The following is a 27,148-nucleotide window of genomic DNA, read 5'->3' as shown; positions in this document are numbered from 1 at the left end:
TCTTTTTTTTTTTTGAGATGGAGTTTTGCTCTTGTCGCCCAGGCTGGAGTGCAATGGCACGATCCCAGCTAAGTGCAACCTCTGTCTCCCGGGTTCAAGCGATTCTCCTGTCCCAGCCTCCTGAGTAGCTGGGATTACAGGTGCCCGCCACCATGCCTGACTAAGTTTTGGTATTTTTTGTAGAGATGGGGGTTTCACCATGTTGGCCAGGCTGGTTTCAAACTCCTGACCAAAGTGCTGGGATTATAGGTGTGAGCCATTGCACCCAGCCAAGATCCCATCTCTTAAAAAAAAAAAAAAAAGAGTGGGGGCATTATACAAAGTGGAGAGTCTTTAAAAAGCTCAGACTTCGTACAGGAAACAGGCCATGCTGGCTGCACCGGTCCTTTTGTCTGGTCAGTGTGGGGAACCTGTGAAATCTTCACAAGGTCACCAATGGTCAGATGATAGTTCAGATTCAGGCTCCATCACTTGCTAGTTGGGTAAACTTGAGCAAGTGTTTCTTGGAGCCTCAGTTTTGTCCATAAAAAGGGAAAAATAAACTCAAAAGATGGTGGAGATTAAACGAGGTATCTGAATGTGCCTGGTACACCATCTAGGTAGGGACTAAGTGTTCTGTGAACACTTCTGGGGCTGTTTATCTCGCCATTTTCACAAATGCCACGCCTGGCTTTGTGCTTCTTAACCACTTTCTTACAATGATGTTTTAATTCCTGTGAAGAAATAGCCCACGAGGTATCTGTTCTGTCAAAGGCTTAGATGAAATGTTTCCACCCAACTGCTACCTCTTGGAACAACCAAAAAACAAAAACAAGTAGAAGGGAACTAATAGTAAAATTCAAACCTGAGAAACGAAAAATCTTTGTTAGCACATTATATCCAATTGCATGCTAATTCACCAGTGTTCATTATTTTACACATACTACAAAGGTAAGAAAAAAATTTCTCTTCATTGCAGTCTATGAAATAGAATTCATTAATACTTGAACAATAGTGAAGTGAGCAACAGAGGGTAGTCCTGACAATTCGGAAGCTGAACAGCTACATAGGAAATGCAACTACTTGACAACTACATAAGAAATGCAACTACTTGGTTATAATTGAAATCAGATTAAACACAGTATGTTTAGGTCAGGCACAGTGGCTCATGCCTGTAATCCCAGCATTTTGGGAGGCCAAGGCAGGACTGCAAGAGCCCAGAAATTTGAGACCAGCCTGGGCAACAAAGTGAAATCATGTCTCTACAAAAAATCAAAACATCAGCCAGGCATGCTGGCATCCTCCTGTGATCTCAGTTACACAGGAGGATGAGGGGATGAAGCAGGAGAATCACTTGAGCACAGGAAGTCAAGGCTGCGGTGAGCTGTGTTCTCATTACTGCACTCCAGCCTGGGTGACAGAGCGAGACCGTCTCAAACTGAAACAAAACAATCCAGCTGTTTGGTGATACATCACACATTCAGAGTCCACAGCACAGAGCTGACCAAAGTCATCGTCAGCCTCTCCACAGCAGCAAATGAAAAGTTTTTTTTTTTTTTTTGAGATGGAGTCTTGCTCTGTTGCCCAGGCTGGAGTACAATGACGTGATCTTGGCTCACTGCAACCTCTGCCTCCCAGGTTCAAGCAATTCCATGTGTGAGCCAACGTGTCCGGCCAAGAAGGCCTTTAGTAACTCTGACAACCCTTTCTTCTTCCAAATTCTTTTTTTTTTTTTTAATTTACTGTGTAATTTGAGAGTTCAGAGGTTGTACAGTTGAGGTGAAAAGAGGAGCACGACAGGAAAGTAAGAATTGTAATGAGTCCAGACCTGACTTACTGGTAGTCTGGCCCACAGTGTAAACAGCCCTCTATTTAAAAAAAATTGTTAACAAGGTGCTAAGGAGACATAAATCAGAGTAATCCATATTTGAGATCATCCATTATATCCCAAACCAAAAAAAAGGCGACCTCTATGGACCAATGGCTAGGATTCAGAAATGCTTAACTACAGAAAATAATTCTCTATAGCATAGTTTTTGTAACAGGATTTTGCCATAGCAAACGTGGAATAAAGAAAAGGTTTAGGTTTAGGAATACCCATTAGGGCTTTTTTTCCAGTTACTTCAACATAAAAGTACCCTTTAATACATGAAGTACATCCTTTAAATAGCCAACAGAAAGGAGGTTGTACAACAGACACATCATGTTTGCTTTCTAAACATTTGTTTGACTCCTGACACAATGGTTTTGTTTTAGGGTAACATGAAGGTTGCCAAACTTCAAAGTAAAATAAAAGATATTTTCTGACAAAGCAAATGTTCATTTCAGAGTTTCCTGATGCAGCCAGCATTCCAAGCAAACTCAACAGGAAGAGGTGAAGTCTTCTTCACTGCATAACCATCAGCGTGGCTGCGGTCTACTGCTTCACATCCCATTCTCCAGGGAAAGGAAGTGTTCGCTGTTACGCATTGTTTAACCAATAATTGGTGAGACGTGCCTCTTTACCCGAGGGCTTCCCGACTATAGTTCAGCCACCTTGCTCTCTGGGTCACATGTAGTCCTGAAGCATGTACCATGTTATGGAAAGCCAAGTTTCAGTAATTAAAAATGCAGTCAGTCACAATCCTGGGTGCTGTGAGGATGGCTATAGGGCATTCGAACAAAAGATTTTTTTTTTTTTTTTTGAGATAAGGTCTTGCTCTGTCACCCAGGCTACAGTGCAATGGCACAATCTCAGCTCACTACAACCTCCACCTACCAGGCTTAAGCAATCCCTCCTACCTCAGCCTCCCAAGTAGCCGGAACCACAGGCACAAGTCACCGCAACAGGCTAATTTTAGTATTTTTTTTGTAGAGACGGCATTTGCCATGTTGCCCAGGCTAGTCTTGGACTTCTGAGCTCAAGTGATCTGCCCAACTCAGCCTCCCAAAGTGCTAGGATTATAGGCATGAGCCACCATGCCTGGCCAAACAAAAGATTAATAAAAACAATGTCTACACAGTTCATGGCAGGGCATAAAAAGGTAATACATTTTCAACCATGAGAGGGGTTCACCATTACCTAGGGATTGGGCTGCCTGCCTGGAGTGGGGGCTGACATGGAAATCCAATTCTAGTGAGGGTCTACGCATGGTAATTGGCAGACAACATGATAGAACTAAACACTTCAATTCTTCTCTTTTGAGGAAAACAGCTCCTTAGAGAGAGCTTGAGGTTCAAGTCCTTTTTCCACTGTCATCTATTCAGCCATCCAGAGCTTGAAGGTCCTGTCATATGAGCAAGTGGCTATGAGCTGCCCATCGGAAGAAATATCTAGGCCCATCACTTTGCCTTCGTGGCCGGCCAGAGTCTTCAGCGGGGACCAGCCTGGGTGAGTCCAGATCTTGGCTGTGTTATCATAGGCACCAGTAAGCAAGAAGTTCCCATGGATAGCTACAGAGGAGAAGGGGAATTGCTTGAGGAATTCAGGTATTCAAAAGAGAAGACAACAAAAGCACAAAAGTCTGCAAAAACATACTATTTTTAAAAACTTCTTTCTACATTCAGAAAAAGTCAACATTGATTCTGTCTTCCTACTAGGCCTCCAGGTAAAGGGGATAACCCAAGGCCGACTTAAGGGAACAAATAACAGTAAGGTCTTTTGGCTCATTCCCTGACTGTAAATCTGTTCAGAATAATATTTAGAATTCAGTGCTCAGAGCATCCATGGAGGAAAGCATGAAGCAAAGCACTCATGCAAGTCTTTACTTCCAGCAGCGAGAAGCATGCTTTTCCACAGATCTAAGGGTATGGCAGGGGGAAGGAAATCATAATGTGCTCCTTTACCAGTAGGTCAAATTCTCTCCTGTTCTACTTCTCAGTTTAAGCTAAAGTCTGGCCTGTACTCCACGGGAACATAATACTGTTTGTCTGTGTCACTTAGATCTAAAATAGGAGGAAAGCTTACGCTCAAACTTGACACCAGTCACTAAGTTCTGATGAGCAGGGATGGTGTAGACGCAACGCCGCTGTCGAAGGTCCCACACTTTGCAGGTGTTGTCACCACTGCCGGTTGCAATGTGATAGCTGTGGACCGGATGCAGTACTGAAGTTAGAAATAGAGTACTTTCTAACCCAGAACCCCTTTTCACCCCTCATTCAGTGTGTTTACTTTACCCATTGGGGGAGAAATTTATTCCATAGATTTCTTTCAGGTGGCCTTCTAAGAACATGATACAACGTCCTGTGCGTAGGTCCCAAACTCGACCAAATGCATCCAGTCCCCTGATAAAATAATTTATAAATGAACACTTTGAATCCAGTTCTCTGTGGAAGCATACATAAGAGGTCAGAGTACTGAGCTGCCCCTGGCTACATGGGAGAAGCCTTACCCAGTGCCAGCCAAAGAGCCATCTTGATGGAAGGCAATGTCATACACACCCATGCTGTGGCCTTCCTGATGCAGGATCTCCTCTTGAGCCTCCAAATCCCATAATCGCCATGAACGGTCATAGCTAAAACCAAATCAGACTAACAATCAACCAGCTGGTATTTATTCAGTTTCTACAACATATAAAGTATTGTAAGTCATTATAGCTTAAGTTATTAATGCTTCCGAAACTATTCATATAATCATATTAACAGGAAGCTCCTTTCTGACATAAATAATGACTCAACAACTAAGCTTATCTGCCTTAGGTGCTGACTGAAAACCATGGACTCGCTATAAACCTCTAGTGCCTTTTTTGTTTTTGAGACAAGAGTCTCACTCTGTTGCCCAGCCTGGAGTACAGTGGCGCAATCTCGGCTCACTGCAAGCTCCACTTCCTGGGTTCAAGTCATTCTCCTGCCTCAGCCTTCTGAGTAGCTGGGACTACAGGTGTGTGCCACCATGCCCGGCTAATTTCTGTATTTTTTGTACAGATGGGGTTTCACTATGTTGGCCAGGCTGGTCTCGAACTCCTGAGTTCAGGTGATCCACCCACCTTGGTCTCCCAAAGTGCTGGGATTACACGTGTGAGTCACCATGCCCAACCTAGTGGCTACTTTAATAACATGATTCCCCAAGAATGGCCCAGCAAAGACTGTGTTGCCTTCTTTCTTCTTCCACTGCTATGTTCTTTCATTTATCAAGCATTTATACATTTACTAGGCCCTAAAATGGATGTTGCGAATACAAAAATCACTCACAGACAAACAGATCAACGGAAGAGAACAGGAAGTACAGAAATAACCACACATACATGGTCAGATGATTTTCAACAAGGGTACTGAAACATTTCCAACAGAGAAAGGAAAGTCTCTTCAGTACACAGTGGTGTAACTGACTATGCACATGGAAATAAAGACAAAAGAGACAAACTCAATTAAAAAAACAGGCAAAGCATATGACAGGGCACTCAAGAGCAACAGTGATCAGGGTAATAAGAATGAAAATCATGGGAGATCACTACACACTTGCTAGACTGGGCAAAATGGTAAGTCTGACAACACCAAATGTTAACAGGGATGTGAAGTAACCAGAACTCTGGGAATGTAAAATGGTGTAACTGTTTTGGAAAACTGGTGGGGAGTTTAGAAAAAGTTAAATATACATCTAATACCTCTACCCTATGACCTAGCAATTTGTACTCATGTCCACAAAAAGCCTGGTACAAGAATATTTATAGCAGCTTCATTCCAACTGGCCCAAACCTGGAAACAGCCCAAGTGTCCATCAACAGAATGGATAAACTATGGCACAGTCATGAAAATGAACAACCCCTAGCAATAAAAAGGAATTACTAATACATGCAACAACATGAATGACTCTTAACAATGTTATGCTGAGAGAAAGAAGCCTGCCACAAATGAATTCACACAGTATGAATAGACATAATTAATTTATGGTGATAGAAGTCAGATCAGCGGTTGCTTCAGAACGGGAGTTGGCTGGAAAAGGGCATGAGGGACCTTTCTGGGGTGATGGGACTGTTCTCTATATTGACAGGGGTGTGGGTCACAGGAATGGTACGCATTTGTAAAGACTGATAGCTTTGTACACTTAAATCAATTCCATTGTATGTAAATTATAGCTTAATGAAAAAGTTCTCGAACAGATTCTAGCCTCCCTGAACTTACAGAACCAGGAAGGGAGACTTACATACTTGTAGTATTGGACAAGAGTGAAAATCCTTTTTTCTGGTAATTTGTAACTCTGAAATTTCAGATTAATTGTAATTTAAAGGCAAATATGGCTGGGCGCGGTGCCTCATGCCTGTGATCCCAGCACTTTGGGAGGCCGAGGCGGGCAGATCACTTGACGTCAGGAGTTCAAGACCAGCCTGACCAACATGGTGAAACCGTCTCTACCAAAAATAAAAAATTAGCTGGGCGTGGTGGCACACGCCTGTAGTCCCAGCTACTAGGGAGGTCAAGGCAGGAGAATCGTTTGAACCCAGGAGGCGGAGGTTGCAGTGAGCTGAGATCGCGCCACTGCACTCTAGCCTGGGTGACAGAGTGAGACTCCATCTCAAAAAAAAAAAAAAAAAAAAGGCAAATATACTTAGCCCTCACTATATTAAACATTCTCCTCTGATTCCAATTCCCTGCAGCCCAAAAAAATCCTACTTAAAGATCTCTGCTCTAAAAATTCATCTGGCAGATAGCCATAAAGGGTTAAGAAGATGCCACAGGCCTATATGGATAAAACAGTAACAGGATGGCTCACCAGGTGGTGCCCAGGAAACGTCCTGATGGATGCCACATTACCCGGGCCACACGCACTGTATGGCCTTCAATATCTGCCACTGGTTCATCACTGGAAAGGAACCAAACATATAAACAATTTTATAGACATATAAATATTCCCAAAACTGATTACCTTTTGTGCAGCTATACCCATTCTGTACAACATGAGAGGCTAAACAATGTAACTACACTTGTAAAATACTTTGGCCCAATAAGCAAAATAGTCATTCTGCACCAAAGGAGTACCTGAATTCTAGAAAGAAAACATGCTTTGGAAGAGACATACGGACACAGAAATCACAGTTTTGGTACAGGATTACAGATAAACCTTCTTCAAATTTAAGCCTGTTCTAAGATCCAAATGAAAAAGGAACTCCTAACTAGAGATGAGGCTTAGTCTCCTTTAGGTGGCTATTAAATTCTACTACCCAGCAACCACCAAAAGATCTGAAACATCAGCAAAAGGAATAAACATGAACTCTAAGGAGGGTAATTAAAAAGAGAACTTTGTCAATGTGCATACACAGAACAAGCCAAAGCCCGAAGGGAATAAATACTGCTAAGTATTGCCAAAGCCAATTAAAACTCGCTGTGCTCATAAGTTAGACCTTGCCTGGTGAGGAGTGAAGACATTAATTAGCTCTTATAAAAATTCTCAAGTAAAAGCCTTCATCTGTTTTCCCAAAGAAAGAAAACTAAGCAATTAAATTCAGATGTCTTTTGGCCAACGGGGTGCTTCCGAAGTTGTTTTTTTCTTTTTTTTTTTTGAAAACAATCATATAAACACATTTTAAAAAACTGTTGTAGTTGGAAAATACGTTCTAGGTAAAGGATGACGCTATTGGGAGGAGACATCTCCCTGGTAGTACTGCTAGACAGAACCTCATTTTCCTCTCCCCTGTGGCTGTTTGCTAAGAACCAATGAACTGCCAAGATTATCTCTAGTTCATTGTTAATCATGCAGGAGGTAGCCTGGATCTTTCTGGAATAAATGGAGCCAGGAAATAGTGGTCACTAGGCTACAGGCAAAAATCAAGATCTAAAGTTAACAGGTAAGAAAAAACTGACGTAACTCCTTTAGTAAGAAAAGGCCTAAGAATGAAATCTTCCACTTACTTCATTTTCACACTAAGTTACCTTGACTCTTAAACCATCTTGAGGGTTAAATGCCAGATTTTTTTTTCTTTCAAGACAGAGTCTTGCTCTGTCACCCAGGCTGGAGTGCAGTGGTGCAATCTCAGCTCACCGCAACCTTCACCTCCCAGGTTTAAGCAATTCTCCTGCCTCAGCCTTAAGGTGTGAGCCACTGTGCATGGCCTAAATGCCAGATTTTTAACCTGAGGTCCTGGGGACCAACCAATCAAACATCTTCTTTAGTGATGGCAGTGTGGGCCACAGAACAGTGATATTCACCTGTCGAGACTCCAAAGCTTCACAGAGCCATCAGCCGCACAAGAGGCCAGGTTGACATCTTTTTGGTCCAAGGAGACAGTAGATTTGGGATGGAATACAATTGCTCCTACATTTGTGTTATGCCCTAAAGGAGTGTAAGAGATCCAAGTTAAAAGGTTCCTGCCTCTTCATAACCTGTGTACAAATACAGACTATGATGAACATCACAGGTAAGTATATACTAGGAAACATGTGAACATACAGAGTATTAAAGTGACTATTCAACTACTAAAACATGAACTATTTTAAGCTACTGTTTATATTTTTTAAAAAAGCAAAACACAAAAAAACCCATTGTAGTTTTTGGTTTAGAGATTACAAAATGCCAGAGTGTGACTGGACATGACAGAAAAGTGGATGTGTATGAGGTTGTGATAGTCCAGTCTTGCAGCCAGAGAAAACCAAGTCAAATCAAATCAAGAATTAATGCTGTGTGTATGGGGTCTGTGTGTCAAGCAGAGTTTACAGCTTAAGTGAGTTCACACTGGGAAAAAGACTGAGATTTAGATAAGACTCTAACTTACCTCGAAGAGTGTGAAGGAGGTTGCAATCAGGAACAGACCAGAGCTTGCAAAGCCCACTCCTATCAAATACAAAGGAAAGCATCTCAGCCAGGGTTGGTCTGGGAAGGAAAAGGTACCTTGGTAATATTACTAAAGGACAATCTCTTCTCAACCCCAATAAACTTTACAATGGCTGACAGAAATATAAAAGCCTTATAGTTGGAAGGGTTATAGAAGAAAAAGCTACCTCCAGCCCGCACGCAACTAGAGGCTTTTACTGGACTATAATTAACACTACACCAGTAGCCATTTTCCTTCACTTTTGGATCCACTTGTGAGGGAAGGTGGGGCAAATTAAACTATCCAATAATACTAATATTAATAGTGATACTATCCTTAAATATGAACAGTATTTTGCTGATTACAAAGTATTTAAATTTTTTTTTTTGAGAAAGGGTGTCACTCTGTCACCTAGGCTGGAGTGCAGTAGCGTGATCACAGTTCACTGCAGCCTCAACCTCCCAGGCTCAAGCAATTCTATCACTCAGCCTCCTGAGTAGCTGGGACTAACAGGCGCATGCCACCACACCTGGCTAACCTTTAAAAAATTAAATAAATTTAAAAAAATTTTATTGGCCAGGTATAGTGGCTCACGCCTGTAATCCCAGCACTTTGGGAGGCCGAGGCAGGCAGATCACAAGGTCAGGAGATTGAACCCCTTTTGGCTAACACAGTGAAACCCTGTCTTTACTAAAAATACAAAAAATTAGCCGGGCATGGTGGTGGGCACCTGTAGTCCCAGCTGCTTGGGAGGCTCAGGCAGGAGAATGGCGTGAACCCAGGAAGCGGAGCATGAAGTGAGCTGATATCGTGCCACTACACTCCAGCCTGGGTGACAGTATGAGACTCCGTCTCAAAATAAAAAAAAAAAAATGTGTAGAGACAGGGTCTCATTATGCTGCCCAGGCTGGTCTCAAACTGCTGGGCTCAAGTGATCCTCCCGCCTCGGCCTTCTGAAGTGCTGGGATTACAAGCGTGAGCCACCCCGCCTGGCTGGCCTTAAACTTTATTTAGGACAGCCTAATTTTTGGAAAATTTTCAACAAATTACTTTTATATCTATTACCTCAGATGATCTTTCCAACAGACCTGTGAAGTAGGTACAGCAGGAACAATCATTTACACTTTATAGTGAAGGTAATGAGGCTTGGAGAGGTGGACTGATTTGTGCAGTCCCTTGGCTTTCTCCTGAACCAGTCTCAAGGTTGGCCTAGTCAAGTAGCTCCTGTGTATTAAATCTAAGTTTCCTTTCTCTTTAGTTAGCCGTGTCTCACAAAAAAACACAACCATTTGGGAGGCCGAGGCGGGTGGATCACAAGGTCAGGAGTTCGAGACCATCCTGGCTAACATGATGAAACCCTGTCTCTACTAAAAACACACACACACACACACACACACACACAAATTTGCCAGGTGTGGTGGCAGGCACCTGTAGTCCCAGCTACTCAGGAAGCTGAGGCAGAAGAACGGTGTGAACCCAGGAGGCGGAGCTTGCAATGAGTGGACATCATGCCACTGCACTCCAGCCTGGGTGACAAAGCGAGACTCCGTCTCAAAAAAAAAAACCAAAACAAATAACCAAACTCAAACAAAACAACAAAGTTACCATATCCTGAGTTTTCTGCATATGTGGTGATAAGAAAATAAAACAAAGATAAACCAATAATTAACATTTAATGAGTCCTTACTACATACCAGGCACTGTCAAGGCAATATGCTTTACAAACACTACCTTATCCCACTTTTCAGATAAGGACACTGAAGCTGACAGTGATTAAGTATCTTAGGGAGATCACATAACTGAAAAAGAAAAGCCAGACTGGGTTACGGATACTAGTTGGTCTATAAACTCACTACACGACCTGCTCCAAAATACTAGTGTCAAGAATGTGAGAGTGCTAGAGTGTAATAAATCTCTGGCGTCACTGGTGAAGACTGAGAACGGCTAAACCAAGCCTACATCATATTATACAACAGGTAGAGCACTGACTGACATCTGTAGTTTGGTGCGATCATGAGAAGCAGAGAAAGAGGACGTACAAATAGACGTCTAAGACAAATGCTAATATTTTCCTGAACCTGTTCCCCGTTTAGGAAAAAATGTCACTGTAAAATGGAACTTACCAACAAGCTGTGGCCAGCATCTTGGAATTGGGACTAAAGTGACAGTAGGAGATAGGCCGATCGTCCCCAATCTGACTGCAAAAATTATTCAAAGACTTAAAAAGAAAAAAAACACACACACACGGTGATCATTAATAGGTTAATCTGAGTTCCTTGGCTTTTCCATCAAAAAAAGAACAAAGCAACTTTTCAGTTTTAACCCATCCCAAGATTCTTCTGTGGTTTTGAGACAGAGTCTTGCTCTGTCGCCCAGAGTGGAGTGCAGTGGTGTGATCTTGGCTCAATGCAACCTCTGTCTCCCAGGTTCAAGCGATCCTCCCGTCTCAGCCCCCCAAGTACCTGGGATTACAGGCTCATGCCACCATACCTGGCACATTTTTGTACTTTTAGTAAAGACAGGGTTTCATCATGTTGACTAGGCTGGTCTCAAACTCCTGAGCTCAAGTGACCCACCCACCTCTGCCTCCCAAAGTGCTGGGATTACAGGCATGAGCCACTGCGCCCAGCTGTTTTCTACAGTCTTAGTATCACAACTTCTGAGTCAGATAAATATAAACAGAAAACCCCAGAGAAACTTTGACGTATTAACAGGGAGAAATAAAGAAGAGAACCATAGGCCTCTGCTGAGTACAAAGCACAGTAAGCTCCTGTCACGTTAACTGATTGCTCCTTCCATGTCACAGCAGCTCAGCTCAAACAGGGAGAGATTGCTCTAGTCACCTCTACCTTCCCAGAGGTGGGCCAAAGTAGAAAAATCACACAAATATGAAGAACCTTTAAGACATGGGACAATTGCTGGGAGCATCTTACCCGGAGAGACTTGTGCAGCTCTTGCATCTGGGAGGTCCTCGTTGTCTCAGGAATCTCCTTATGGAGTCGGGCCTCTTCCAAGCGTTTCATTGCCCTGTGACACAGAAACACCATCACCAGGAGCAACAGGGTTGTAAACAAAGGCCCACATGTATCTACCCCTCAATTTCATTTAACAACCACAGTCATTATCAAGCACTCAGTTCCTGAGAGGAAACGCACACACAAAATATGCTTCTTTCTTCTACTGGAGGCTCTCTTTACCTGGGCAATGAATAATTAGCAATCCATAGTCTTGCCACCTTCAAGCTATTTGGTCCTTCATGGTACCAGGTTTGCTGATACTGAAAGGCAAATTAAGAGCAGAAAGGTCAAGTCTGAAGCATTCTACTCCTGTCGTTTCGCCATTTTAACTGCCCAGAAAGAAGGTGAATTCGTTTGGTAGTAGTATGCAATCAGGAATATGGCTTTCTACTGTATTTTTTTCTATGATATGTAAATAGATGGTTATACCAGGAATGCTATGATTCTTTCCTGACTGGAAAACTCACTTAGCTCCATTCATACTTACAAAGGAACCAAAACTACTGCCAGCAACTATTCTTGAATGTTAGAGCCTTCAAAGGCACTTCCCCCCATCATCTTAGCAAAGCAAACCATTGAAAGCAGAAAACGAGAGACCTATCTCCTCATTTCCTTCATGTTGACACTGTGAAGTTAAAGACATGTTCTACCTCTTCTTTGGACTTCTTAGACTTCTCATCATCCTTTTTGGTCTTTTTCAAGGCATCAGTACCGACGACTGAGAGGATATTTCTTAACCTGTTAAAAAAAAAAAAAAAAAGGATCAGAATTTAAACATGGTTGACATAACACTGTTTTTAAAGTACACTTTAACACAGTTTTAAACACTGTTTTTAAAGCTCCCCTAACATGGGAGCAAGCCTCTACTATTCTCTCACCATTCAAACCACCTAGCAACCTTTTTCTTTTCTTTTCAAGAGATGAGGTCTTGTTGTTGCCCAGTGTGGAGTGCAGTGGCACGGTCGTGGGTCACTGCAGCCTCAAACTCCTGGGCTCAAGCGATCCTTCTACCCCAGACTCCCGAGTGGCTGGGACTACAGGTACACTGCTACAACTGGCTAATTTTTAAATTTTTCTGCAGAGACAAGGTCTTGCTATGTTGCTCAGGCAAGTCTTGAACTTCTGGGCTCAAGTGATCCTCCTGCCTCAGTCTCCCAAAGTGCTGGGATTATGAGCATGAGCCACTATGACCAGCCCTCCAGCAACCTTCAAAGAGTCAAGTGGGGATGGCTAAACTCCCACTGTAGTTTCTCCCACTCAGTCTTCTCTATTTGGAAATTCCCAAAATTCAACTATAAGCAATTACTCTATGCAGTTTAGAGTCAGTGAGCCCCTACACTGCTACCACTTGGTTTGTGAAGACTGCCAACTTTCACTCAGTGCCACAATGTACCAGATATGGACTCAGGTGCTAACTATACAGTGATGACTAAGAATCCATTCTTGATTTCAAGTAGCTTAGTCCTGGGGAAACGACAGAGAGTACTGGCGAACTATATTATATTACCTATCACGACAGCAGTAAGCACACAGTGCTAGAGGGGACTTTGTAAGGGGGATGTACCTAGGCTTAGAGGATCAGGGAAGCCTTCATTAAAAAAAAATTATCTAAATTGAGTCCTCAATTAATCAGGTTAAGGGGGTTAAGAATGAGAAAATGTCAGGCAGAGGGTTAAACAAATAAGGCCTGGAGGTAAGAAAAACATGTTGAGCTTGCAGTCATAAATAATTCAGTATGGCTAGAGCGTGGAACATAGAAGAGGACTGGTGAAGAATAGGGCTGCAAATGCGAGGAGGGGCCAGGTCACAAAGAATTGCTAATGCAGCACTCAGGAGGGCTTACAGGTGAGAAAGATCACTGAAACAGTACGAATAATGGATTAAAAGGGAAGAATAATGGCAGGGAAATCAGACAGTACTGCTGTAGTGACCCTCTGAGTCACAACGGTGGACTGAAATTCAGATAGTAGCAGTAGTGACTCAAGGGATTCATTTAAGGAACATAATAATGAATAAGACTTTGCTGGTGGAAAAAACAAACTGAACAGTAATAAAAAGGTATACCCTTCGAAAAGGCTAATAAAATAACATACTATGACAGAGAATGGAGGGGTTAGGTGTGATGAAAGGCTTCTTTGAATAGGTGGCATTTATGCTGAAACAAAAGAATATAGTTTGACAGGGATCCAGATTCATAAAAAATGAAGAAGAAAGGCTCAAGCCTGAAATCCCAGCACTTTGGGAGGCCAAGGCAGGCGGATCACTTGAGGTCAGGAGTTTGAGACCAGCCTAGCCAACATGGTGAAATCCCGTCTCCACTAAAAATACAAAACTTAACCAGACATGGTGGCACATGCCTGTAGTCCCAGCTACTTGGGAGGCTGAGGCAGGAGAATGGCTTGTACCTGGGAGGTGGAGGTTGCCGTGAGCCGAGATTGCACCATTGTACTCCAGCCTAGGTGACACAGCGAGACTCTGTCTCAAAGAAAAAATAAAAAAAAAAAAGGAATAAAAAAAGGTTCTAAAAGCCAAGAGAGAATAAAAATAGACCAATTATGTGGAAAGACATAAAAAGAACTAGCATATTCCAGAAGGACCAATGTGGCTATTCTAGTAAATTGGGGAAGGGTGGTATGGGTAAGGCTGAAGACCTTACAGACCATGAAAAGAGTTTTTTACTCCAAGTATGAGAAGACAATCTAGGATTTTAAGCAAGCAATCAACACAACATGTTTGGGGCTATCACAACAGTGCAGATTTGAAAGCAGTAAAGATAGAGCAACAATAGATTGGAGTTGTATCTCGCAAGTAGAATAGACTAGATTTTGCTGATGAATTATAAAGGAGGCTAGGTAGATTTTCAACTAAGAACTGTATGAGCATAGGAGAGAGGTGGGGAAATATTTCAATTCAGACGTCTCAAGTCTGAAGTACCTGTGGGATGCCTGAGCTACGAGAGATCTGGGAATCAACAGAACACACACAGCGAATGATGCCAAGGGAGTAGATCTGATCATCAAGGGCAAGTAGAGGAGGCAGCCTGTAAAGGGTAGGCAGAGAAAAAGAGGTTTAGAAGGTAAGCGAGAAGAACTAGCTAGGGAGAGAGAGGAAAATCAAGAGGATTTGGTCTTAGGAGAGTGAAGGAAAGGGAGTATTCCAAGGAGGGAGTGGCTGGCAGTATACTAGGGCTATTCTTAGTAAAGGTGGGTTGGTGACCTTAATAAGGAGCAATTTTAATGTGGCAGGGGTCGGTCAGTTTGCAGCAGGTTGAAGAGTAAATAAGGGTAAGGACCTCAAGAGAGTAACAGAAAAAACCCTTCCAACAAGCTGGATGATGAAAGGGAGATGAGACAGTGGATAGACACCAGAAGGGTTCCTCATAATTGTGTATGACTAGACCACAACTAAAAGACTTTGCAACCTGTAAATCATAAGAGGGCATTACCCGAGCACCATACTCCTCTTCAATAAAATCCAAAAAACATTTATCATTGTTTTAGGTTACTGACATGGAATGCATTTGATGTCTAAATTTTCAAAGCCCAAAAACAAATGTTTATCCAATTCAAAACTTGCACTGGGGAGGGGAGGCAAGGGAGCATGTTAGCACCCTCTTCCCAGTCTATAAAGAAAAACTGGCCAGGCGTGGAGGCTCACGCTTGTAATTCCAGCACTTTGGAAGGCTAAGGTGGGTGAATCATTTGAGGTTAGGAGTTCAAGACCAGCCTGGCCAACATGGTGAAACCCTGTCTCTACTAAAAATACAAAAATTAGCTGGGCATGGTGGCGGGTGCCTGTAATCCCAGCCACGTGGGAGGCTGAGGCAGGAAAATTGCTTGAACCTGGGAGGTGGAGGCTGCAGTGAGCCAAGATCATGACACTGCACTCCAGCCTGGGTGACAGAGGAAGACTCCACCTCAAAAAAAAAAAAAAAAAAAAAAAAAAAAAAAAAAAAAAAAAAAAAAAAGAAAAAAGAAAAAAGAAAAAAAAATTAATAGTAGAGTAAAAATTGGCCTAAGATAGATGATAGGCTAACTCATATAAACATAGTAAGACACTGGTAACATGATAACATGATTTGAGACATTCTATTCAAGTTTAACTAGAACATCAACCAAAATATGGAGCAGAATCCTGTGATTATAATAAAGAAAAAAAGTAAATGTTTAGAAAGGTGACCTTTCTCTTCTTTCAGCAGGACCCTCTCCAAAAAGTGTGATGGGTTCCCCCAAGGCTCTAAGGCAAGCCTTGACCTCTGAGTCATCTGTGGAAACATTGATCTGCCGGGCTCGCTTCCTTCTCTCAAACTCAGCCAATACTTCTGCCTGTCGCTCACTGATATGCTCTTCAATTTCAAACACTTCTCCTGCCAAAAAGAAAACAGGCAACATCAGCAGATCTTCTTCAAATGGAGAGAAATAAATAATTTCTAGTAATTGCAGTCTGTGTATGCCCTGAGAGAAAGGTAATGTCTAATATATTACACATTTTATAGTTTACTGTTTTTCAGTTTATTAAATTATGCCAAACACATAAACCTAAATGACACAACTTCAAAAGGCAGGAAAATGGTTCAAGCCACCTCTGGTTTCATTTATTAACTTTATACCTATACATAACTTTGGCTGAGACCAGAAAGTAAGAGTACAGAACATCTTTTGCAAATGCGTTAACTAGCTTGTCTATCCAGAAGGTGTAATAGACATTATTGTAACAGTGGCCAAAGCTATTCTCTAAAGGAGTCCCAGTATAGAGATACTTAACAAATAATTAACTAGTAAACTGCAAACAATTACCATGAAAATGAGAGTTCTACAACTATAAGGATTTCTGGAAAATCTAGCAATAGTTTTGAAACCCACACCAAAATACAAGTGTGATAAAAAATGAGATGTACCGTGGTGACATTATGTTTAAAAACAGTATAAAAAGTTTAAAAAATCACTAGGCTACAGTACATGTGTTTAGAAAATGTGTGGGAGGATCAATGAGAAACCTGACAGATGTCCCTACTGCAGAGGAGTCTTCAGTTTTTTGAGACGGAGTCTTGCTCTGTCGTCCAGGCTGGAGTGCAGTGGCGCCATCTCAGCTCACTGCAAGCTGACTCAACACTGCAAGCTCAACTGACTCAACTGCAAGCTCCGCCTCCCGGGTTCACACCATTCTCCTGCCTCAGCCTCCCGAATAGCTGGGACTACAGGAGCCTGCCACCACGCCTGGCTAATTTTTTTGTATTTTTAGTAGAGACGGGGTTTTACCATGTTAGCCAGCATGGTTTCCATCTCCTGACCTCGTGATCCACCCACCTCGGTCTCCCAAAGTGCTGGGATTACAGGCGTGAGCCATCACACCCGGCCAGAGGAGTCTTCATTTTATGCCCTCTGGTATTGTCTGAATTTCTTATGACAAATATGCATAATTTTATTTTAAAAACATAGTGGACCTCTCATTACTGACATGGAAAAATATCCTCAATGGTATATAAAATGAAAAATGGGGATTATACAACAATTTACATATCATGTTTTCACTTATGGAAAAAATTACGTATTTTTGTAGCTGTATTAAAATTCTCAGAAAGATATACAATCAATTAAAAAAATACTGGATTTTCTACTTCACACATTCATACATTGTTTGATCCTTTAAAAGAAAAATAACTATTACCTTTTTGAGACAGGGTCTCTCTCTGTTGTCCAGGCTGGAATGCAGTGGTACAACCATGACTCACTGCAGCCTTGAACTCCCACCTCAGAACCCCAATTAGCTGGGAATACAGGCACGTGTCACCATGCCCGGCTAATTTTCTACTTTTTGTAGAGATGGGGTATCACTATTTGCCCAGGCTGGTCTCGAATCCCTGGGCTCAAGCCGGACTCCCACTTCGCAGCCTCCCAAAGTGCTGGGATTACAGGTTTGAGCCACCAGGCTTGGCCACTATTACTTTTATAATAAAACAAGATATCTCAGCCAGGTGCAGTAGCTCACGCCCGTAATCCCAGCACTTTGGGAGGCCGAGGTGTGTGGATCATTTGAGGTCATCTCTACTAAAAATTCAACATTTCTACTAAAAATACAACAATTAGCTGGGTGTGGTAGCGGGCACCTGTAATCTCAGCTAATCGTGAAGCTGAGGCAGGAGAATCACTTGAACACAAAAGGCAGAGGTTGCAGTGAGCCAAAGTTATGCCACTGCATTCCAGCCTGGGCAAGAGAGTGAGACCCTGTGTCAAAAAAAAAAAAAAAAAAAAAAAAAAAGATATTTCCCTTTGGGTAAAAAATAATTGGAAAACTTCAAAAGGGAGAATATCATGAACCACTCTAGCTGCAAACCAATGCCAGAACTATGTTAGATCTCCAGAAGACAAATGCAATCAATCTGAATCCGAATGTACACTGAATTTTTGATAAGACTGCTCACTCGTAGAAGAAAAACTACGTAACAGATTGTAAGAAAAAGGCGCTCTGCATGATTATAAGGGGGTAGGCAAAATACAGCCTTATAGATGCAAGTTTAAGAATTGAAATTCTGCCAGGCGCAGTGGCTCACGCTTGTAATCCCAGCACTTTGGGAGGACGAGGGGGGCGGATCACAAGGTCAGGAGTTTGACCAACATGATGAAACCCCGTCTCTACTAAAAATACAAAAATTAGTCGGGCTTGGTGGTGTGCGCCTGTTATCCCGGCTACTCGGGAGGCTGAAGAAGGAGAACTGCCTGAACCGGGGAGGCGGGGGTTGCAGTGAGCCGAGATCGCGCCACTGCACTCCAGCCTGGTGACAGAGCGAGATTCCGTCTAAAAAAAAAGAATTGAAATTTTTTGACATTATAAAACTGATGACATACAAGTTTAGGAAAGTATTCATTACATAAAGAGATAAAGATGGGTTCACAATTTGCATCTTACCAGAGGTTATATTAATATTTCCAGCTTCGATCCCTGCTTTAAGTCCTTCTTTCCCCAAAATTCCAGACTCTCCTTTGGCCAGACGCTCCCTCTCCTTCTCTTCCAAACTTCCATAATAGATGTGTGGTTTCTTCACAACCGGAGCAACTAAGTCATCGGGTGCTTTAGTTTTGGTTGCCTGCCAAATCAAAAATCTGAATTAAATTGAGGTTTAATCTTGGCAATTTACCGGACTTCCCGAGGATGAAGCTCGCCCTGAGTTTCACAGTCCTATTTCCTTCATAATTGAAAGGACCAATTGGACACTACTTAAGATGTTCTTCATTGATTTGAGGTGAAGGTAAGGGGAGGGTGTTTCAGTCCCTCACTTTAGTTGACGGGATTGAAAAAACTAGTGAGGTTCTCTCGAGTATTTTCATATGAAAAGTTTGCTCTGGAATCTGTTTATTCTGCTAGAAACGTGGAATCTCGTGTTTTACGATGTATCCAAGATTACTGCTCATCACTGGGGAAATACTAAGGATAGATGAAATAACCAACGCGGTGCTAAAGGATAACAAGTTACAACATTACGAGTGTATACATTTCAAACGTTTCTAGACGTGAGGTAGTAGAAGTTAGTAGGTCTCACTAAAATTTTGAGATCTGCCAAACGCATAAACCTTGGCCAAGACACTTCCCTATTTCAGAGCCCCGTTACTGGATGAGTCGGAAGAGATGTTTGCCCTTTGGGGCTGTAGTGGGAGAGGTGCAAATAAGCTACAGTCCACGAAAGCGCTTAGGGGTCAGGAAAACTGTGGTCCGCTGTGTAGGACACCACTGAGTCCCGCAGTCTTCCTTCTCAGCCCTCCACCGCCTTCTCCCGGTCCCTAACGGCCCCTTCCCGCAGAGATCCTCTTCCCCCTTCGCGCCCCCTGCCAGAGTGAGCTGAGATCCCGGGCTCTGTACCGTGGAGGAGGTTCGCGAGGAAGCCATGCTGGGCTCTGGAGCCGCGAGGCCCCAGCAAAATCCAAGCTCTCGGTTTCAGACCTTCCACCGCGCGCCCAGCAGAGCGGAAGTGCGTCACTGACCGGAAGTGTGTCACAGACAGGACGTGGGCCAAGAGTCGTCGCTGCGCCCGGAGCGGCGCGGAGCATGATGGAAATCGTAGTAGGAAATGGCGTCGTGGCATTGAGGGGCATCCCTCCTAGAACCTCCAAGATAAGCTCGCGGAAGACGAGGTTCTGCTGAGAGAGAGGCTCCAAGCCGTCTGGGAAGTGTAGTCCAGTTGGCGTAGCAGTAGTTTCTTGGGGGGAGCCGAGGTTCCGGGAAGGGGCTGAGCCGACTTGAAAAGAGGTAGGTGAGTCGACTCGCGCGGCTCGGGGCTGAACTCTGGAGCGAGTCGAGGACTTCCGGGGTCCGCTGTGCTTCCCCGGGCCTACGGGGGCGTTTACGTCTTCTGGGAGCCGAGGACCGTGTTACCATAGAAACCCTGGGATCCGAGGTACAGGCCTGGAGCTAGGGGACGAGGACTGTTCTCCTCCATGGTCCGGAAGTCTTCCCAGGGGCCACCTCTGAGCTTGATGGCTCGGCAGTGTTTTTGGGCTGCAGCGAGAGATCAAGCTAGAAGAGCCCGCTGGTGCCAAAGTCAAATAAAGACCCGGCGGAGGAGCTTCGGCCTGATTTTGTTCATTTGTCTTCAGCCCGGTCTTTGTATCAGATTGAGAGTAAGATGATGGTTAGGAGGGTGTCAGGGAAATGTACGTCTCTCTGCCCTGTTGGATGCTGGGGCATTAGAGATGAACAGGATAAGGTTTTTATCCCCACGTGGACGATGGGAGATCCTCAAAATACTGACGTTTCCTTAGCTGGCCAGATCCTCATCCAACCCCCTAGAAAAATTACAGTCATAATAGATGTTATTTATTGAACATTTATTAAATGCCAAGTAATGTTCCAAGAGCTTACTCTGCATTACGTTATTCACTTCCTACAACAGCAGAGTAGGATACAGATGAGGAAACTAAGGCCTAGTTAGAAATGAAACTAATTGTTCAAGATCAGTGGTGTAGTGGGATTAGAACCTGTGCCCTTTAACCTCTACAGCCAGCACTTTTAACTGTTACTCTATACTGCTCCGTAGTGGCCAGTTTTTCGCAGTTTGCAGAAAAGGTAAAATGTATAGTAGACCTTTTTTTTTTTCCTTTTAGGTATCCCTATCCCTCTCTTTCCCTCTTTGGAACTTTGGCTTTCTCTACCATTTGTCTGCATTGGAATCTGGTAGAAGATAATGCCTGATTTAGTACAAAGCAATTTGAAATGTAATGTGCCAGTGTTTTGTGTGATAATATCGCTTGTAATATCCTTAGCTTCATGGGAGAAGGAAATATTTCTTCCTTTGTATCCTTCACAGTCCCTAGTTTCATCCTAGATACATGTAATAATTTGTATCTCTATATACTTTCAAGGAGTTTTCACTTCCATCATTCTCAATCCTTATCATGTTGACCTGTATAATTTTTATAGGAGGCTAAAATTATTAACCAAACTGAACAGCTTGCTTCGATGACTTCTTTATGTGTGAAATAGAAATCATTTTGTCAACTTCACAGGGTTTTTGTGTTAAGAATGTAAAGCATGGGAATGGAAAAACAGCACAGTGCTCAAGAATGATCTCACCTTTTATTCAACAAACATTTACTGACTGTTTGTATAGATACACTCTAGGGGATGCTGTGGAGAATATACAAATGATGCCATCAACAGATATTAAACTCAATTGGGGGAGTTGTGTTTTCTCAAAAACAAAACAAAACAAAATGGTTTTTGTTAACAGTATTACCTCGGGATTTCAGGCTGTGGAATGCTCTCTCGAACCTCTTCTTTTTTTTTTTTTGAGTTGGGGTCTTATGGTGAGATTATGGCTCACTGTGGCCACCTCAAACTCCTGGGTTCAAGTGATCCTTCCATCTCAGCCTCCTGAGTAGCTAGGACTACAGGTACACACTACCAGCCTAGCTAATTTTTTTACTTTTTTGTAGAGACAGGGTCTTGCTATGTTGCCAAAGCTGGTCTTGAGCCTCCTTGTGCACTCTTCTCTCTGCCTGCCCTTCAGAAGTCAACTAAGATATCATTTTCTCCAGGAAGGCTTGCCTGACATCCTTGCCCACCCCACACTCAGCCCAGACTGGATTAGGTGCCTGTGTGATGCCACTGCCAGTATCCTCATTAGGGTTCTCGTTACATGATATCACAGTTTTCTTTATTTTCCCCACAGATTATGACTGTACCTTTTAATTCTGTAGCTGGAGCACAAGAAGTGTTTGTTTAATGAATGACGTACACATTTAGGATCTGTTTGGACGCTGAGGATAATCCTGTGAATTGGTGAGCTGGAGTTTTCATGAGATTTAGCAAACTGATTTTAGCATTCAGGAGTGATCACAAATCTCTGACAATTCTCACGTAGATTAAATTCACTGGTTTGTCCACTTTAACTATACTAAGATGGGATAGTTTATTCTTTTAGCTAGAGTATTTCTTTGAATGTGACTGGAACATGAGATTAAAGTGATGGTTGCCTAGAATTTCTCTTATAGGCAGTTTGCTATTTTAAATTCTTACAGAAAGAGTTTTTGATTTTACAGAGCTGTAGATCTCCATAATGTAATAAAAATGTAATAATCATATACCTAAAGACTTTAGAAGTTGGCTGGGTATAGTAGCTCTTGCCAATAATGCCAGCACTTTGGGAAAATGAGGAGGGAGGAACACTTGAGCCCAGGAGTTTGAGACCAGCCGGGGCATCAGAGAGAGATCCCATTTCTACAGAAAACACAAAAATTAGCCAGATATGGTGGTGTACACCTGTAGTCCCAGCTACTCTGGAGGCTGAGGCAGTAAGATTGCTTGAGCCCAGGAAGTTGAGGCTGTAGTGAGCTAAGGTCATGCTACTGTGCTTCAGCCTGGGCAAAGAGCAAGATCCTATCCCTTAAAAAGACTTTAGAAGTCTATGTGTGAATTCAAATAAAGTTTTAATACTTCCATTCACTTTAGTATACATGCTCGCAAACTGATTTTATGTTGTGTATCTGAGACTTTATTACCTTCAGTTTTTCCTCCTCTCTTTCATTTTTAACAGCTAATAGTTCACTGGGTTTGGCCCTTAGTGTTGACTTCATTCAGTATGCTGAGACGAAAACCAACACGCCTAGAGCTAAAGCTTGATGACATTGAAGAGTTTGAGAGCATTCGAAAGGACCTGGAGGTATGAATACAACTTTGTGTTTTTTTGAGATGGAGTCTCGCTCTGTCACACAGGCTGGAGTACAGTGGCATGCTCTTGGCTCACTGCAACCTCTGCCTCAGCCTCCTGAGTAGCTGGGACTATAGGTACATGCCAGCATGCCCGGGTCATTTTTGTATTTTTAGTAGAGACAGGGTTTTGCCATGTTGGGGCCAGGCTGGTCTCCAACTCCTGACCTCAAGTGATCCATCCGCCTCAGCCTCCCAAAGTACTGGGATTACACGCGTGAGCCACTACACCCAGCCAGTGATTGATTGCAGAAATCATGTCTGTTTGCATCACCATTTCCTACGATCTAGCTCATGGTAGGAACCCCATATGTATTTTTAAGTGTGGCCTTGCTACATGGTATTAGATGTCCATTAATAAGACTTAAATTCTTCAGTGGTCTACAGACTAAATTCCAAATTCCCTAGCATGGCATATGAGGTCCTTTGTGAGCTGGTCCTTGCTTATCTCTCCACTTTCACTGCTGGGTTATCTTTAATCTCAATGTCTATACACAAGTGTTCCCTTTGCCAGAAAAGTCCTTTATTTTTCTTTGCCAGGCTAACTCTTACTTCTTCTAGCCCCCAGCTGGGTTAGGCTCAACCTCATCCTGCTGTGCTAACCTCTCTCATAAGCACTGTCACTCTCTGTTGTAATTGGCTGTTTGCTTTTGTTTTCCCTCAGTGGGCCATAAGCTCTTTGAAGTCAGGGATTAGTATATTTCTCTCTGCATCTGTTCCCTGCAATACCAGGCCCAAAGGAGGGCTCAATACAAGTCTATTTTCATTTGCTGTCCTAGCAGATACCTTGTACTATATGGCAGAGTACAGTACATTTTGCATGTATTTACCAACAGCTTTATTATGTATTGTATATGCTTCATATTAAGACTAATAACTTAGATTTCTTTCCCCCGCTTCATCCCAAGAGACTTTAGTGTTCTCGAAGCATCATAATTTCTGCTTTTAAAAAACTATATTATTAAGGATGAGCTTTAAAGTATGGCTTAAACTTCAGTTGTTACAAATCTCATAAAATGCTAGCATGCTGAACTTTGACTCTACAGAGTCAGCTCACTATTGAGTTAATCTTTCCACCAAAGGCAGTTATCTAGTGGGTTTTGCCCTGTTTTAGAGTAACTTAGGAAGCAGGGACAGTCATGCCCTAAAGTGAAACCAGTAGAAAACTGGCCTGTTTCATTTATTACCAACATGAGTTTCATTATACTACTGTGACTCTAGCTTCTGAAACAGCAGTTGCTCAAAGTGGGAAGCCTTTTAAGTGATTTCATTCCACTTGGATATTCTCAGAATGATAGAGTTGTTTGCCTTTTAGAACTTGTTTTCACAAAGATATTTAGGTAGAACTTTCTAACATCACTTACTAGTAATCAGGAAGGTCATTTGCCACATAAAGGGCAATACCTTATTTTATTCACTGTAATACTTCGTGAGTGTTGGCATTTATTTTATTTTTTATTTTTAGTTTTGAGACAGGGTCTTGCTCTGTTGCCCTGGCTGGAGTACAGTGGCATGATCACCGCTCACTGCAGCCTTGACCTGCCAGGCTCCAGTGATCCTACCACGTCAGGCCCCCTGAATAACTGGGAATACAGGCATGTGCCACTATGCCTGGCTAATTTTTAAATTTTTTGTGGGCCGGGTGCGGTGGCTCACGCCTGTAATCCCAGCACTTTGGGAGGCCAAGGCAGGCGGATCACGAGGTCAAGAGACCATCCTAGCTAACATGTTGAAACCCTGTCTCTACTAAAAATACAAACATTAGCTGGGTGTGGTGGCATGCGCCTGTAGTCCCAGCTACTTGGGAGGCTGAGAGCAGGAGAATCGCTTGAACCTGGGAGGTGGAGGTTGCAGTGAGCCGAGATAGCGCCACTGCACCCCAGCCTCGTGACAGACCGAGAGTCGGTCTGAAGAAAAAAAAAAAATTTGTGGACAGATGGAGTCTCACTATGTTGCCCAGGCTAGTGTCAAACTCCTGGGCTCAAGCAATCCTCCCAAAGCACTGGGATTTACAGGCATGAGCCATTGTGGTCAGCCCGATGCTTGGCATTTAAATGCCCACAGTCCAGCAGCAAGTGGTGAAGAATGGTGGTAATTCCAGTGATCTGAGTAGCTGAGCCATTCAATTATTATTAAGGAATTTTGGATAAAACATCATTTCACTCTCTTAGAGAAAGTTATCATCTGTTGTCCTTACAGTCAGGTAGTGGCAGTTACGGGATAAGTGTTTCTTTTTGAAAATGATCAAACTGAGACATACTTTGTGGATTCTGCAGTCACATGTGACTTAAGAGCCAAACCTTTTACCTGAAAACAAAATGAAGCCACAAAACCCAGACCTTTTGGTAAGATAGCATAAAACCTTCTCATGTTACTTTTAATCTCATGGGATCAGTTAGGCTATAGATTTTTGGTGGTTATTTCTTTACCAGTCAATTTATTTCTCTATTCTCTAGAATAATAAATTTGTTGAAATACCCTTTGCTCCCCCTTGTCTGCTCTTCCATCTTTCCAGTTGTAGCTTCCTGTTGTACCACCACACCGCAACTCCTTACCTCTTGTCTCTTTGGCAGTGTGTACTTTCCTCTGTCATAGGTCATAACCCGGATCACCCTATAATCGTCTGTTTGCCTGTTTACCTATTAGACTGTGACATCCTGGAGGGCAGGGGTTACATCTTTTTTTTTTTTTGAGACGGAGTCTCACTCTGTCACCAGGCTGGATGCAGTGCAATGGCGTGATCTCGGCTCACTGCAACCTCCGACTTCCTGGTTCGAGTGATTCTCCTGCTTCAGCCTCCTGAGTAGGTGGGATTACAGGCATGTGCCACCATGCCCAGCTAATTTTTGTATTTTTAGTAGAGATGGAGTTTCACTGTGTTGGCCAGGATGGTCTTGATCTCTTGACCTCGTGATCCGCCCGCCTCGGCCTCCCAAAGGGCTGGGATCACAGGTGTGACTCACTGTGCCCGGCCACATTGTTTATTTTTAGTAGAGATGGGGTTTCGCCGTGTTTGCCAGGCTGGTCTCGAATTCCTGACCTCAAGTGATCAGAGGTTACAACTTTTAACACTGTATCCTCATTGTGCCCCTAAGTATTCCAAACCTAGGATTTCAGTTTATTGTTCTTTATACCCTAACTCTGTCCTTTACCCCATGCCTAGTACATGGTAGGTGCTCTAAATAAACGTTTGCTAATTGAAAGAATGTTGCCTTAATCCTAAAACGTTTATACTTTCAGACCCGTAAGAAACAGAAGGAAGATGTGGAAGTTGTAGGAGGCAGTGATGGAGAAGGAGCCATTGGGCTCAGCAGTGATCCCAAGAGCCGGGAACAAATGATCAATGATCGGATTGGTTATAAACCCCAACCCAAGCCCAGTAATCGTTCATCTCAATTTGGAAGTCTTGAATTTTAGAGATGGATTATCTTGCATGCCAGAGCGCTGGAATGGAATAAAATGATGGCAGAAGTACAAACCAGATTTAGAGAATTGAGTGCTTACAGTCAAGCAGAATGTACCTCCTGCAGAGACAAATCCTTCTGCATGAGATTACTGATGCTTCACTTGCACTCTAAGCTGGAATCCAAACTGTGGTTTGTCTCTGGAAAATCTGACTCTATAAAACTGATCTGAGTTTTTGTTTTTAAAAATAAATATATTTTTGGAAAAATGTGAGGCATCCTTAATGAAGTATAACAGCACTGTTAACCCTCAGACTTTAAAAGATAATTGCTACAAGATTAACATCATTCTTTCCATCTTTATTAAAAGACCCTAAGCACAGGACACTCTAGTTGATCCCTGCCACTTTCATTTAACCCATCTATTCAACAAGTATTTATTGAGTGCCCACCATGTGCCACTCAACAAAGATCCCTGCCCTTGTAGAAATTAAATTGTAGTGATACTGTGTAAATCTGAAGAAATTGTAGGTACCAGATCTCTTTATAGAATGGCTTTGTAACGAGTTTGGGTACAATGTTCAGAGGACAGACAATGGAGGGAAATAAGAGGAATGCTTCTAAATAGGTTTGCCATTATTCCAACTTTCCTTCCTTTCTCAACTTGCCTAAGCATTTTTCCCAGAAAGAACCAGAGAGGCAGCTCAGAGGATAATTTTGAATCTTGCCTTAATGTTTTGGAGTTAAATTTTTTTTTTTTTTTAATTTTTATTGTTTTATGTAGAGGCAGGGATCTATGTTGCCCAAGCTGGGCTTGAGCTGCTGG

The 27,148-nt window shown here is 42.7% G+C and overlaps 2 protein-coding genes across 7 annotated transcripts; one reads left to right on the top strand and one right to left on the bottom strand.

Moving 5' to 3' along the window:
• Positions 1-1,964: 1,964 nt before the first annotated feature.
• On the bottom strand, positions 1,965-19,719 carry PRPF4 (pre-mRNA processing factor 4). Of its 2 annotated transcripts, none has more exons than XM_010370458.2 (14): positions 19,574-19,709; positions 18,626-18,803; positions 15,899-16,085; positions 12,370-12,457; positions 11,900-11,979; positions 11,636-11,729; positions 10,826-10,920; positions 8,664-8,722; positions 8,101-8,224; positions 6,668-6,757; positions 4,350-4,472; positions 4,135-4,242; positions 3,926-4,044; positions 1,965-3,411 (listed from the first exon to the last, which is right to left on the bottom strand). In XM_010370458.2, exons 1-14 carry the CDS (start codon positions 19,598-19,600, stop codon positions 3,218-3,220), a joined length of 1,566 nt encoding a protein of 521 aa, XP_010368760.1. In that variant the 5' UTR covers positions 19,601-19,709; the 3' UTR covers positions 1,965-3,217. The 2 variants fall into 2 exon arrangements, with proteins under 2 accessions (XP_010368760.1, XP_030775368.1); XM_030919508.1 differs by having other exon boundaries at positions 1,992-3,411; positions 8,664-8,761; positions 19,574-19,719.
• Positions 19,720-19,771: 52 nt separating this feature from the next.
• On the top strand, positions 19,772-26,591 carry CDC26 (cell division cycle 26). 5 transcript variants are annotated; one of them, XM_010370459.2, is made up of 4 exons: positions 19,772-19,960; positions 21,882-21,991; positions 22,746-22,871; positions 26,159-26,591. In XM_010370459.2, the coding sequence occupies exons 3-4, from the start codon at positions 22,791-22,793 to the stop codon at positions 26,333-26,335; spliced, it is 258 nt and encodes an 85-aa protein (XP_010368761.1). In that variant the 5' UTR covers positions 19,772-19,960; positions 21,882-21,991; positions 22,746-22,790; the 3' UTR covers positions 26,336-26,591. The 5 variants fall into 5 exon arrangements, with proteins under 5 accessions (XP_010368761.1, XP_010368764.1, XP_010368762.1 ...); XM_010370462.2 differs by having other exon boundaries at positions 19,822-19,960; positions 21,910-21,991; XM_010370460.2 differs by having other exon boundaries at positions 19,826-19,964.
• Positions 26,592-27,148: the final 557 nt, after the last annotated feature.

This window comes from Rhinopithecus roxellana, chromosome 16, assembly GCF_007565055.1.
Source record: "Rhinopithecus roxellana isolate Shanxi Qingling chromosome 16, ASM756505v1, whole genome shotgun sequence".
In the NCBI taxonomy this organism is placed as follows: Eukaryota; Metazoa; Chordata; class Mammalia; order Primates; family Cercopithecidae; genus Rhinopithecus; species Rhinopithecus roxellana.
Note: the sequence above shows the minus strand (reverse complement) of the source record. Positions and strands in the feature narration are given on the sequence as shown.

Excerpts from the sequence above, each read along its gene's own strand:
- PRPF4 (XM_010370458.2), bottom strand. The coding sequence starts at position 19,600 with ATGGCTTCCTCGCGAACCTCCTCCACG. Across the intron at positions 4,473-6,667 it reads CGTTTCCTGGGCACCACCTG|CTATGACCGTTCATGGCGAT; the intron begins GTGAGCCATCCT and ends ATTTGGTTTTAG. Across the intron at positions 3,412-3,925 it reads GACTGGTGTCAAGTTTGAGC|CTATCCATGGGAACTTCTTG; the intron begins GTAAGCTTTCCT and ends TCTCCTCTGTAG.
- CDC26 (XM_010370459.2), top strand. The coding sequence starts at position 22,791 with ATGCTGAGACGAAAACCAACACGCCTAGAGCTAAAGCTTGATGACATT. Across the intron at positions 22,872-26,158 it reads GCATTCGAAAGGACCTGGAG|ACCCGTAAGAAACAGAAGGA; the intron begins GTATGAATACAA and ends TTATACTTTCAG.